The sequence below is a fragment of the Alosa pseudoharengus genome, unplaced genomic scaffold, assembly GCF_046254945.1.
Source record: "Alosa pseudoharengus isolate Yale_2024_CS ecotype anadromous, Long Island Sound unplaced genomic scaffold, YU_APseudo_1.1 YU_APseudo_1.1_scf_2, whole genome shotgun sequence".
In the NCBI taxonomy this organism is placed as follows: Eukaryota; Metazoa; Chordata; class Actinopteri; order Clupeiformes; family Clupeidae; genus Alosa; species Alosa pseudoharengus.
This window is the reverse complement of record NW_027468663.1, coordinates 46,964,541-46,977,761: the sequence shown is the minus strand read 5'-3', so window position 1 is coordinate 46,977,761 and position 13,221 is coordinate 46,964,541. Positions and strand designations below refer to the sequence as shown.

Below are 13,221 nucleotides of genomic sequence, written 5' to 3'. Positions count from 1 at the left end.
GCTGGGAATAGCAGCTGGGCAGATGTCTGGCCAGCAGTATTACAAATGAAACTGAAATAAAAACTGTACCAAATCAGAAAGGGAATAATATACTGAAGATGGATTTTGTAACAAAGTAGTAATTGCAAATGTTCATATATTTTAAAACATATTACCAAAAGTAGGTAAAAAAGTAATAAAATTACTTAAGTAAGTGTTCCAACAATCACAAAGCGGCACCAGAGATGTCTGTGTTCAAGTTGGGAGTTTTGGCCTACTTATAAGTAGTGTGCTCACAAGCTTAACCTTCTCAGTGAGAGGGGAGGCCTGGTGGGTTAAATATCCAGCACATGAGGCTGTTTTTGAGGAATGGGGGCTGGAGGCCTGTGCTGGGCTATGACTGGGGGGGTGTGTGGGGGGGGGGGGGGGGGAGAAGGGAGAGGGGGGGTTGAAATAAACATTTTCAACTGACCCAGGTTGACTCGGGCCTTGTTTGTTCTTTCTACTGGTGAGGTCTGAGTCTCGGCAGTTAAAGTTTATTTATGTAGCTGGGGTACTGCGGCTTGCCATTCACCTCAAATAATGCTCCATAGAGCTTGCTTTCTCTTGAAGCTGGCCCCGGACTGGACGACTGTGTATTTTCTAATGAATCATTGCATTTACCTAGCATTTTTTGTTTAGATAACTGCTCCAAACACAGAAAAGTCCACATGTCTTCCCCTCAAAAGCTAAGGTTTGTGCAAACTCTCTGGAAGGTACCTACTGTTCTGCATGTGGAGAAGGCCATTCACACCATGCGTACATGTTCCTTTCCCCCCACTTCTCTTCAGCTGCACAGCCGCTTTTTAAACCTCAGAGAGGTCTGCTACCCAGATATCCCCACTCACTTTTTGTAATGTTTGCACAGCTTGACTGTGTGTACATGTCTGTCAAGCTCCCCAAAATCGTGTCAAGACAGAGGACAAAAAATAACTTTTGAGTACATACAAGTACATAAACATTTCTTTCTGTTTAAAACGTTTAAAACTCAAAATGTGAAAATGTGCCGTGAGCTTTGTTTGTGTGGGTCCTTTCCTATAATGGCCACATCATTCTAAACAGACCACTGTGGAGGCCTACATTACTCAAACACGTGATCAAATAACCAAGTGCCTTAAAGTCATCTATACTGCACATTTAGGCAGTTAGTTTACACAGATTCTTGAACTGGACATGTAAACACTGGCATGTCATACTATGTCCACTAAACTGAAGCTGACCAAAGGTCTTGAAAAAAAAACATCCCATAATAATATCTGCTTGTGATTATTTTCATACAAAGTCTTACACAAGAAGATGCCACTCTGCTGCACCAAGTTTGAAAGAGGAAAATGTGGAGGGATGTGTGTGTGGAATGTATTTGTCATTCAAGACAAAAGGTTTATGGTGCCCTTTCCTTCACCCAGACAATAGTGACAATATCTCAGGTTTCCATCAATAGTTTCTGCCAATAGTTAACCAGTACCTGATAGTGAACTGAGAAGTGAAGAGAGACCCTGTCAGTTGACTCTTGCCAGTTGTGTTGAACCAACATGGTTCCAACATGGGTATATTTCTCACATGGACTCAGAGCAGACACTACTTGATTCTGTTGTGTTTCAGATCCATAATACACTTCCTTCACCCAGAGTAAAAGCTCACCAGACATATCATTGTGCCCTTTTCACCACTTTAGATAATATTCTCCAGTTACTGATGTTCACTTCATACCCCTTTACATTAGGAACATGGAAGACACATTAGGGATACGTCCATAGTAAGGGACTGTGAATGTTTACACTTTCAGACAAACACTGTCAGGTTTGGCCCTCCTCTCCCTACAGCCTGAGCAGGGCAACAGTTTTCACACGTCACTTTAGAGAAGGAGGAAGCAATTAAAGTCGCCATGGTGGTCTAGTCCGACACTTCAGATGTCCATACTAGGTGGCCGGGGTGACATCTGGGTGGGGCTGGGGGATGGGGCAAGGGAAGGGCTGGGGTGGGTGGGGGCAGTTACAGCCCCGGGGTAACTGATGGGGGCATATGCTCCCAAACAAACAGCTGGGGAAGTGTCAGGCCGCGGTGCTTTCTTTCTGCACTTCTCTCTCCACTCTTAGGGCACTTAAAGGGGAATGGGCCCACTCCAGATGGGCCCACCATGATGCACTCACACACACAAGAGCCACCACACCAACGTAACGGAGGGATGCTTGGGGACACACCAGACTACCATACTCGAAACTGACCCCAAGAAATGCACCAAGAAATGCACCAAGGGCTTGTCTTGCCAGAGACTGATAGAGCACAGCTAGACTTGTATAATGTTCAATCTTTGGGAATCCATAGAAGATATAATGTTGCCATGTTAGATTTAAGCTGTTTTGCACAATAATTAATATGCAGAACACATTTTTACAAAGATTGTTTGTACAATCACACAAGCACAGACCATCTTTGTTATAGCTGAACACCAATGACCAACTTAAACGGATTAAAATATATTCTGAATCAGTCTTTCCTTTTTTTGAGAACCCTCTCCCTTTATATGATTGTGTATGTGACTTTGTGTGTGTGTGTGTGTGTGTGTGTGTGTGTGTGTGGTGCTTGTGTGTGTGCATGTATGTGTGTCTGTGTGTGAGAACTAACCTCTCCTTGTTACCAAACCACTTACTCTCCATTCAGCCCTGAGCTGCTTTGTCAATGGGCTATTGGGGGAAACAACGCAGGCAGAAACTTTAGAAACATGGGCACAGCCTCTTAAAGGCACAGGATTCCCTTTTCAGCAATTTGGCATTTCCCTACAAAAGCTCCACAGTAAATGTCTGCTTTACATTAACACACAAGTTCATCTGACAACACCCATCTCCCAGTCAGTGTAGCCCAAAGTACACAAACTTCCCAGACAAGATGGCGAACATAGATGAAAGTCACCAAACAATACTAAAATGTTACCCATATAGAATGCACTATGGAGTAACCAGACCCAAACCCATAGAGGCTTGTGGGCAAATACCATAAACTAAATTAAAAAAAAAACTCAACACAGTGACAGACAAAGTAAAACACTAAGACCAAAGGCCACCAAGAACCAGTGCAACTCACACTACCCCGATCTCACATGAAAATGAATCAACCAAAACACAACGCTGCGGAATTAAAAGGGTAAAAAAATGTACGCCCTGTTTACACTACAACTGCTGTGACTCTTTTCAGTGTGTGTGGAGCAGGTGGGTAAACTTCAGCTGCATTCATTTATTATTATTTTTTTCAGAGGGGAGAGAAGGAAAAGGGGGTGCCTTTATTGTTGAATGGAATCCAAGAATAGTTAAGGACCACACAGGGAGTCAGAGAGGGGGAGGGTCAGTGGCTCAAAGATGGCTAACGATTCACACAGCCCATCTGCTCTGGGGCTCCGGAGAGTGGCGAAAGCCGAGGGGGCTTAGGAGGAATTTGGCAGTGTGAAAACCAAATAAAGCTGCCCGAATGTGTGCAGATAAGCAAGGCACATAGAAAAGGACATCTAACAAATAAATAAATAAATAAATAACTGAGATAACTAGGAAAAAGAGTCCATCGCTAACAATACTCGTTGATTAGGAAGAAAAGAACAAGAGAAAGGCCTACTTGTGCCTGGAAAAATAATGCTAGCTATGCGTGACAGAAGATATGGAATGCCTAAATTGAAGATCTATGTCTTCCCAAAAGCAAGGAGGTACACCTTAAGGAACTTCCAAGAGAATAAGTAAGGCACAACAAACTTTTTGAACTTATTTTGATCACAGGCAACACTGACAAAGATTCCTATTCTGTCACAAAACTAATGACAAATAAAGTCCAACTCATTCCACATCTGCCTTAACTCACCACACAGCATTCAGCTCTGGGTAATGTGTACACGCAAACACACAAACACACACATACGCACACACATACACATACGCACACACACACACACAACAAACATTGAACCCAAGAACAAACCAAAAGCTGAAAGCTTGAACTCACCTTCCACCCATAGCTGCTCGATGTCCGTTTCGATGGCAGCGACCCGCAAACCCACAGAAAAGGCACCGAACACAAGCAGTCCAATGAAAAGGACCTTTCCACAATGTCGCTGGATGTGACAGCCCAGAGTAAAGAGGAGGGCCTGGAATCTCGCCCGAATCCACAGTGGCGCTTTCTGACCCACAGCCTTCCCCTGAAATGCGTCAAGGAGAGAGGGAAGAGAGACACTTTGTTAATAAATACAGTGGCGTTGTTGGAAATCAGTGCTGCCATGCTTGGACAGAGGTGCACTGGCATGCCAGATGTAACCTACAGCGAACACCTCAGTTCTCAGAGCTAAGTTTATGTGTTCATTTAAGAAGGCTCACCTACTGTGTACACCTACTGGGTACAATAACACTGGAACATAACATGTCTACCCATGAGTTTTATTCATCCAAATATGGCTGGTGTTGTTTCATCTTGAAGGACAATAAACAGCTTTGTTACACCCAAGCAACATGACATCCCATATATGTGCCAGGCCTGCAAACTGCATGTGGGCTATCCCTAACATGACCCCAATTCACCAGGGTTAAGCTCTATCTGGCTAACAATTTTTTTTTGTTTTAAGACATTATAATATAGAAAACTGTTCTGAGAGAGGACATAACAGATTCACGGCAGCAGATTGAGAGCCCTTCACGGAATATTAGGCTGGGCTGGAGTTTCCCATAAGGCCAGCAGTGACGTACGGCTAACCTGTTCAGAAATCCCTGAAGTTTACGTACTACATAGCCTTACGGCAATTCACACATCATCACCAACTAATTTAGCCCAAACACATCACATACTAGCTGTTGGAAGCCTCTTTGGGACTTTGGGACCAGTAAAATAAATACAAACTCTGGCAAGTTTAAAAATATTGTAGACCTGCTACTACCCACCAAAATAGTTCACATTGAAAACACATAGCCTACAAAACATAGTTAGCCTACTTACTGATGAATGAAAACATTTTAAATGAAAATTAGTTATGCACAATGAGGGGGGTGTGAGAGTCACCATTTTACCAGAAATCAGCATAACAACAAATACAACCCATCTAAAGTGCATATGTTATAGACCAATGTTATAGATCTGACAGTGAACCCTTAGTTTACATTGACAAGTTCAAATCAATCCAAAAAAAGACACTAGCTACTGTATGAATCATCATTTAAAGTTATCCAATAGACTCCTCCAAGAGAATGAGTGCTACAGCAACTGGACATGTTTTGGTTTCAGTCATCAGAGTTTTGACACATATCCAAGCGGTTCATGCGGTTCAGTGATGCTTTGTCAGATAAAACTTAATCACTGAATTCCTCTGGTAGACCCACCGCATTGTCATACAAACATCAATAACTTGTTACGCGATATATCTAAAAGGTAACTTTGTAGACAAATGTATAACAAACAGTCGTTCAGCCTACAACTAGAATGTGGTGAAAAAATAACCAGCTATCCAAAATTAAAATGAATGGAGACACGTATTTTCATTCATGAAATTATCTGCACTCATCGACTTCAAACCTGCTACTCCCGGTAACTTAAAAGGATAGCTCTATAACATATAACGCACATAATGTGTAGGACTATACATGGGCTTGTGCACATGAAGCTTACGTTACGCTGAAATCCTAGTTGTTTGTCCTATGCCGCATAGCGGTAAATAGCCGTGGTGAAAACGAGATGTAAAACTTTCACTGCTAGCATGGAAATAAGACAACAAAGCGACGATGACTGAAATCGTAACCTAGAAGATACAAATGAAAAGATGTGTCACCTTAGAAATCTGTTTTAACGCGACAGCGGCGTGGCAATAACTAGGTCTTCGGAGAAGATCTGAGCTCACAGCCGGCGGGGAATGCGTATAACTGGGGGGTAAATCTCCAAAAACACCGGCCCCGGGGACTCTGGGATCCGAGGCCATAGTCCAAATGAGAAAACGGAGCACAGAAAAAAGTTAAGAAACTTTTTGCGTTTAACTGACGCGATAGTAATCCAATATAGAGAATAAGCGCATCCACTGGACAAAAGTTAGAATATTCACTAGTCTTTCCTTGAGTCAAAGTCTTGCAACTCCATCCCAACATTATGTGCCCGAATCCGTATAAATCCTTCGGTCTTCATCCGTCCCGATAGCTTATAAAACAACGTTTTAAACCAGAGGAAAGTCGCGAGCAGATTTCTTAGTCTGCTTCTGATCCTGTAGCAGTAACATTTGGAGAAGGTAGCCTCTTTACAAATCCTGAAAAGGGTGGTTTGATGGAAAAGTGCTCTGGTTCTCATTGGCCGAGGAAGAGGCAAATTACTTTGCAAACATCTCCTATTATTAGCTGCTAAGCAACAGCTCACCAAAGTGGAGAGAGAGGGAGACCACCCAGGCAGCCCTTCAAATCATCGGAGGGAGGGGGAGTGCAAGGGGGCGTCAGAGAGAGGAACTCTTTCAATAAACTCAGCACACTGCAGCCCTGCTCTGCACGTTTGCAATAGCCTGAACTCGCATTTTAAGACGGTATCGCATAAGATATCTGTTTATACCAACCAGGCGCACAATTTGTTTGATATTTTGCATGATACGCACTATGCAAGCTGGAGTAGTTTAGATATCCCTGTCACTTTTGACTGGAAACGCGAACAGAATAAATGGGAAATCCATGTGCGCCCGTGCGCTCAGAGTTGTAGACAAATGTAGGCTACCATATTCGATTACCTCCTATTAGATACTTCCACAATCCACATAGACTAACTACTACTACACAGCTCTCTAAAACTCTATTCATTCACTCAGATATGTTTGTGAACATTATTGACTAGCCCTGAGATATTAATAATTATAAAAAAAATTATAAAGTAAGCTACTTGTTTTACATAATAAAACAGAAATTAAATAACGTACATTTTGCAAGTTTGATCTAAAATTTAATCCAGTGTCAAACTTCTAAAGTGAAATTCTCAAACCCACCAATAGGGCGCTGCATGTCTGCCTCTTAAAGTAGTGGTGATATCTCCCCTATGTAACAGATTGATAACCAGAAAAAAATTCGCCGTTAATGACCATCCATCTGCTCTTGAATAGCCTATATTTTAAAAGAGCAAATCCTAGCTTTAAAATGCAGACACTTATACTATATATATTACTATAGGCTGCTTTGCAGAGTTCAGAAAAATAGCTAATCCTGGTTAAAATCCAGAATAACTTTGATATTTTCACAGTTGATGTACCCTACACATTACTATTTAACTGATCATTACATAGCCTAAAATGTCATCTTCATAGAACTAGTTGATGTCAAGTCACTTGAAAGGTCTGCAGAGTTTACCCTCACTTCAGTATACATTGCTCTTTTGCAGTTACATAGAAAAAGTAAGTTTGATATGTGTCATTTTCTGTTGGCACACCAAAAATGTAGGACATATCTAAGACACAAACACATACACACTCTCTCTGTCTCACTCTCACACACACACACACACACACACACACACACACTATGTTCATTCACAATTGTGCCCTTGACCCAAGGGTCCAGTTGAGTGTCCACAGCAAATTTACACAGGACTGGGAGCCTCTCACGTGCCCACATTAATATTGGCCGATGGGACATCTGTCGATGCTGCGGCCGTGGCTGGCCGGCCCAGCTCTTGCGGCCGGCTGACTTTTGGGTTGGATGTGGGCCTGATCTGGCGTGGATCCAGTTCCTCAAATTTGTTTAATTTGATGAGGGAAAAGGCAGCTGGAAATGGGAGCTGATGTGGAATGTGAGGAATTACTCTGTGCGGTAGGGGGCCCCTTTAAGCCTAACAAACTGAGGGAGGTCCAGGCCGAGGTCTAGAGGCCTTGGATAAATAAACCAGGGAGATGACCATGCGCTGTCCAGAAATCTGCCATCACACAGCCCCCAAACATAAACGGCCCCAGCCCATCCTGGCGCACATGTGTGTGTGTGTGTGTGTGTGTATGTGTGTGTGTGTGTGTGTGTACAATTGCAAAACTACGGGACCACTCTCTCGCTCACCCATCACGCAACAGCTGAACAGCTTAGCAGGCAACTGGGTGTTTATTTATTGTAAACCTGCAGTCTTGCATTTATTTGTGAAATGGATGGTAGACATGGGCATGTATAGGCCTTCTATTGTTGCAGATGTGTTTGGGGACAACATGCCGAAAATGCCAAATGACACGAGGAAAAAAATACAACAAAAAGTGTTCATGTAATCCTACATTGAAATCAATGTTTCACACTGAAAAAAATCAGTGTGTCCCTTGTGTACACTATCTTAAGCTTACTGTGTGGTCTGTAGACAAAGAGGGACTTCATCAAGCAACTGATGTTTTTGAGCAATGTGATAAAATTCTCAACAGTCACATATAACTACATATTCTTTTACACATACTGTGAAGTAACTAATGCTCAACGCTCACTCATTGCACACTGGAGCGTAGTACAAGGATTACATGTGAAGAGACATCCACAATGATGTCTTTGAGTCAGTGTTAATATTTATAGACGGCATGCTTTTCACTAACATCAAAAGAATCCATTTCAAATGTGCAAACACTGATTATTATTGTGCTCATATGGTGCAGACTATTTGAATGTGAACCAACTAAAATTGAAACAATTCTCAGAATAAGAAATGTCATTTTTATCCTTTGAAGGGGAACAGTACAAGTGTTGTGTAGTGTGTAGTGTACCAAGATGCACAAAGGCGCACATTTTGGGCATTTTGCCACAGAAATCCACGATAACCCTAAGGAAGACGATGTTCTTTTATTGAATGGGCTTTGGCTGGCCATGTTGGTGTACAAAAAGTCCTGGGGAGACTCCACGTTGAAGCCAACATTCAGGACTTGTTTGGTGAATGTTTACAAAGCTTAAAATATTCTTAGCCCCCAAAGTGCTTTGTAACACAGTGATGTGTACATACAGGCATTGTGAGGCTCCGTCAGTCCCAAAAGGAGAGGGTTTGCCACCCACAGCCACAGATAAGATTAATTATGATAATGTATTTCTCACCCCCTTTGTCACCATAATGAATGGTTCCCCTTAAAAAGTTTTTTTTTTCTTTCCAGGGGTCTTTGTGATTCTTTAACTGAGGTATTGTTGAACGTTAACTGGCAGGTGGCATAAAAAGACCTCTTTGTTTTCTGGCTACACCACCAGCAACTTACATATTTATTGACTAATTTATTTATTTGTTTGTTTTTTTATCTACTGGCCTACGGCCCGTTAGTAAGTGTGTGGCATATGTTGGTTCAGTACATAGAGACTATACAGGTATATTGCATAAACTGACAATATTAACAATTCTGGAAAAGGTTTTTGTTCCTTGTCATGACTCATGAGTACAGCTAAAACACAACATACAGAAAAACCCATGGCAAAGGGCAATAAACACAGACCAAGAAAAAATGGAAAACTTGTCAAAAGATGACCTCACCTAGAAAATGATGTCCATAGCACTAATGTATGAATGAATGAACGAACATGAATGTATCCCACTGAGCATCAGCATAGATCACCCACTTCTTCTCAGATATGCTTGAGCCATAATTCATTTTAATATGAAATAATATACATCAATAAATAAGATAATTACCTCAGTAAATAGGATAACTAAAAATTCTGTGCCAGCAATAGATTAAAAAAGATCCTGCCTTGACGTGCTGCATTAAATCGCCTTCATCCATGCATCATCTTCCTGATAATTATTCACATATTAATCAATCCCACCAATGATCAATATATGGACTTGTCACAAGAGTATGCATAATAAATTGGGGGAGATTTCAAATTAGCATAAATAACATATTAATTACATTACAATTACAAGTTTTATGGGAATACAACATTAGGAGTATACAGATGATCATCTTAAACTCTGTGGGTGCAAAAACCAAGGAGGCAAAAACACACTCGGTTGTCTCGGAATTGTGTCTAAAGTCATTAGACTACAGAGGACACAGAGGTTGTATGCTGCCTTTGTTCTGTAGTGGTAAGAAAGCACTAATTCTGTGGTGTGTGAGTGTGTTGAAAGTGGGTGTGAAGGCATGGGAGGGATGCAGTGTCTTAAACGTGGGTGAAAAAGAGAGGAAATTCGTCTGTGCCTGAAGAACACAGAAGACAAATTGAGGAAGTGTTCTGGTAATGTGTAGGGGTCACTAGCAAACCATGCAGGTTTTTTTTTTTTTTTTTTTTTTTGAGGAGTGGGGGTTGCCACTTGGGTGGCCTAGCTAGTCTCTCGCCATCCACCGCGATTAGCCCCGCGGACAAGCCCACACCCAGCTCTCCTGCCACCCTCCTCCCAACCCCCTCCGAACACACACAAACACACACTCCCTCACAGTGAAGGCGGTGCCCAACCCCTGTGCTCTGATCATTGATTCTTCTCCTGCTCTATCCATCGCTTGGTCAGTCAGGATGCCCTCCCTACACACACACACACACATTTTGGTGTTGTGCAAGAAGCTCTATAGCTGGGGAGGCTGGTGGCAGACAGGTCTGCATGAGCTCCAGGGCCATATTTATATCCACGTCTGAGCTGATTAATGACACCCGGGGCCTTCACAAGTACCACTGCACTTACACTACTTACTGTAGCTGCCACTCACCAGCATTTAACCACCAGGTCATAAACATTAGCATCTTCACTTGGAGGAGGGAGCACTCCAGAGCTGCATTTAGCGGAGAGCTCTCCAAGTTGGGCATTAGGCACGGCTGGTGGAACTCGTCGCAGGCTCGGTTTGAAAACAAAAACCCACATCAGTAGTTGGCAGTAGTGGGTGCATGACAGTATTTCACACTGGTTTCTGTTCTTGAAAAAAAAAAAAAAACACAAATTGATGGCACGAGGAAATGCAATGGAGGATGCATTGGGAATGTTGGGTTGAATGCCTGCATCAGTGATACTCTGAAGGTGTTCAGACAACTTGGGACGCTGGAGAGCAGTTAATGTTGCATGCCAGAGCCAGGTCTGTCTGTCCGTCTCGCACTAACAAACAGGCCGTGCTCCCCTCTGCCACCCAGCCCCTGGAAGCAACCCAGAGACAGGCGAGCGAGGCCTGATATATGATCTGTCGGCTGACATCTGATCTCCAGCTCTGGAAAACACAAGCATCTGTCACATTTGGCTGAGAGGGGTGGGGACTGACACAGAACACAGTCCAGGAGAGAGCGCACACACACACACACACACACACACACAAACACAAAACACACATGACCTGAAGGACTGGGCATATGGCGAGGCGTCTTTGTCTAAATATACAGACCTTGGGGAGAGCACTCCCACCTGGGCCTGACCTGCCACTTTGTGTGAAGCCAGCGTTGTTGAGCGGGGTTGCCGAGTGGCATCCCATCAGATAGTGGCGAGTTAACGTGTGAATTAAATTAAGTGCACCTCGTATTGAAAGGGGGAATGCATAGCAGAACTCGAGAAGAGGCGAAACGAGACGTTTCAGTTCAGGCAGTTCACATTCTTCCCCCAAAAAGCGCTCCCTCTAATTTGCCTGGTCTGACTGATATAAAAGTTGTCAAAACATGAGTCTGTTCACAGAGGAACCCTGGGCAAAAAAAAATCTTTCCTACACGAAAGATCAAGCCTAAAGCATTCTTTTTCGAGAGCACTGTGTGGCTTCAATGATTTCTTACTCTGGTCTGGGTGGAAGTGAGCCCATACAGTGGGAGGTTAGATAAACCTGGACTAAACGTACGTTACTCGAGGAGAAACAGAGAAAAAGAAACAACGGACGGGGGAAAGGGTTTCATTAGTAATTATAGTGAGTGATTAACAACAGAGTTAAACGCACCGAAATTACAAAACGTGGTCGAACAGACAAGGATCTTCTGACAATTACACCAATTAACCTAAATGACTCCAGTTGGCCACAGACACAACAAAACGCAGAGCATGTAAATCATGCTATGAGGTCAGAGCATCTTCCTTGAGGCCTCGTCATCCTTCATGACCAAGGATCTTCAGACCTGTAATTTAAGAGATGCGTTGCCGATGGTATGCCATAAATCTCCGATGGCATGGAGAACGAATGAGTGTTTGTGTGTGTGTGTGTGAGAGAGAGAAAGAGAGGGAACGAGAGAACTAAAGAAGAAAGAGACAGAGCAAATAAGAAGGGCTATATTCTGGCATTCTGTAAGAGGAAGAGCGTGAGCGAGAGAGAGGGAGAGAGAAAGAGAGGGAGAGAGAAAGAGAGGGAGAGAGAGGGCTGTAACTCGTCGGGATCTCGCTGGGTGGTCTATCCCTCCATTTTCTTTCTTTTTCTTCCTCCCCCCTCTCCTTGTGTACAAATAAACTCAAGCCCATTGTGGTTATCTGTTCGCTGTAGCATTGGGACACACACACACACACACTCGCTCACGGTGGTCATGGAAAGGGGGTCCTGGATGTCCCGCCAAACAAACAGCACCTCCACAGAGCCGCCTTTACAGCCCAGCGTCTCAGCTGAATCTATACGGCAGCATGAATGAACAGCGCTCTCTCTCTCTCTTTCTCTCTCTCACACACACAACATTCCTTCTGAAGTCTTTACAAGAAGGTCACCCCAAGAGATAACTGAAGAAACATGTGGAAACGGACAATATCCCTAATATAATAAAAAAAGGGTGACACTGAGGATGTTTTGATAAATAGCTGGCCTTTATTTGGACACTGTGTGTGGATGTGTTGATAAAGAGCTATGGTGTAGGAGGCCAGATCGTCCCATCCGCTTTGGTCTCTCTGGGGTCCTCTGTGAAAAAGCGTCTTTCCCAAGGTCCTAGATCTCCATGAGCTGATCGGACCCAACAATGACCTCATTGGTTCTTTCGGCTGCAAGAAAAAGCAAAAGAAAGTTAATTTAGACAAGACTCTAAAGGAGCAGGGCAAGCATATGACCCTTTATTTTACATGAGAGCAATGTAAATGTGTTTCTCTCATCATAGGTCCGTTCACACTTCAAGTATAAACAGATGATGTAATTGGGGAACTGGCAAGTATTGACAATATTTTCTGCTAGTCATGTCGATATTATGCAAGACGTTTTACAATTTATTTTGAAAGGTTACCAGTCACAAACAGAGCAGTCACACACACACACACACACACACACACACACACAGAGCTTCAGGGTCTGCAAGACACACACACACGACTGTTCAAGCTTCAGGGTCTGCTAGGTAACTGCTCCAAACCAAA

General features: G+C 43.0%; 2 protein-coding genes across 2 annotated transcripts in view; both read right to left on the bottom strand.

The window, feature by feature from the left end:
• The window catches only part of ptch2 (patched 2), a 33,089-nt gene extending 26,787 nt beyond the window's left edge, over window positions 1-6,302 (bottom strand). Inside the window, exons 1-2 of the mRNA XM_076295238.1 lie at window positions 5,810-6,302; window positions 4,003-4,195 (exon numbers count right to left, since the gene is read on the bottom strand). Of these exons, the coding sequence (XP_076151353.1) occupies window positions 4,003-4,195; window positions 5,810-5,956 (340 nt within the window). The 5' untranslated portion in view covers window positions 5,957-6,302. The remainder of the gene's footprint in view (window positions 1-4,002; window positions 4,196-5,809) is intronic.
• Window positions 6,303-12,663: 6,361 nt separating this feature from the next.
• eif2b3 (eukaryotic translation initiation factor 2B, subunit 3 gamma) overlaps window positions 12,664-13,221 on the bottom strand; it is a 35,181-nt gene continuing 34,623 nt past the window's right edge. Inside the window, exon 12 of the mRNA XM_076295237.1 lies at window positions 12,664-12,855. Coding sequence (XP_076151352.1) covers window positions 12,803-12,855 — 53 coding nt within the window. The 3' untranslated portion in view covers window positions 12,664-12,802. The remainder of the gene's footprint in view (window positions 12,856-13,221) is intronic.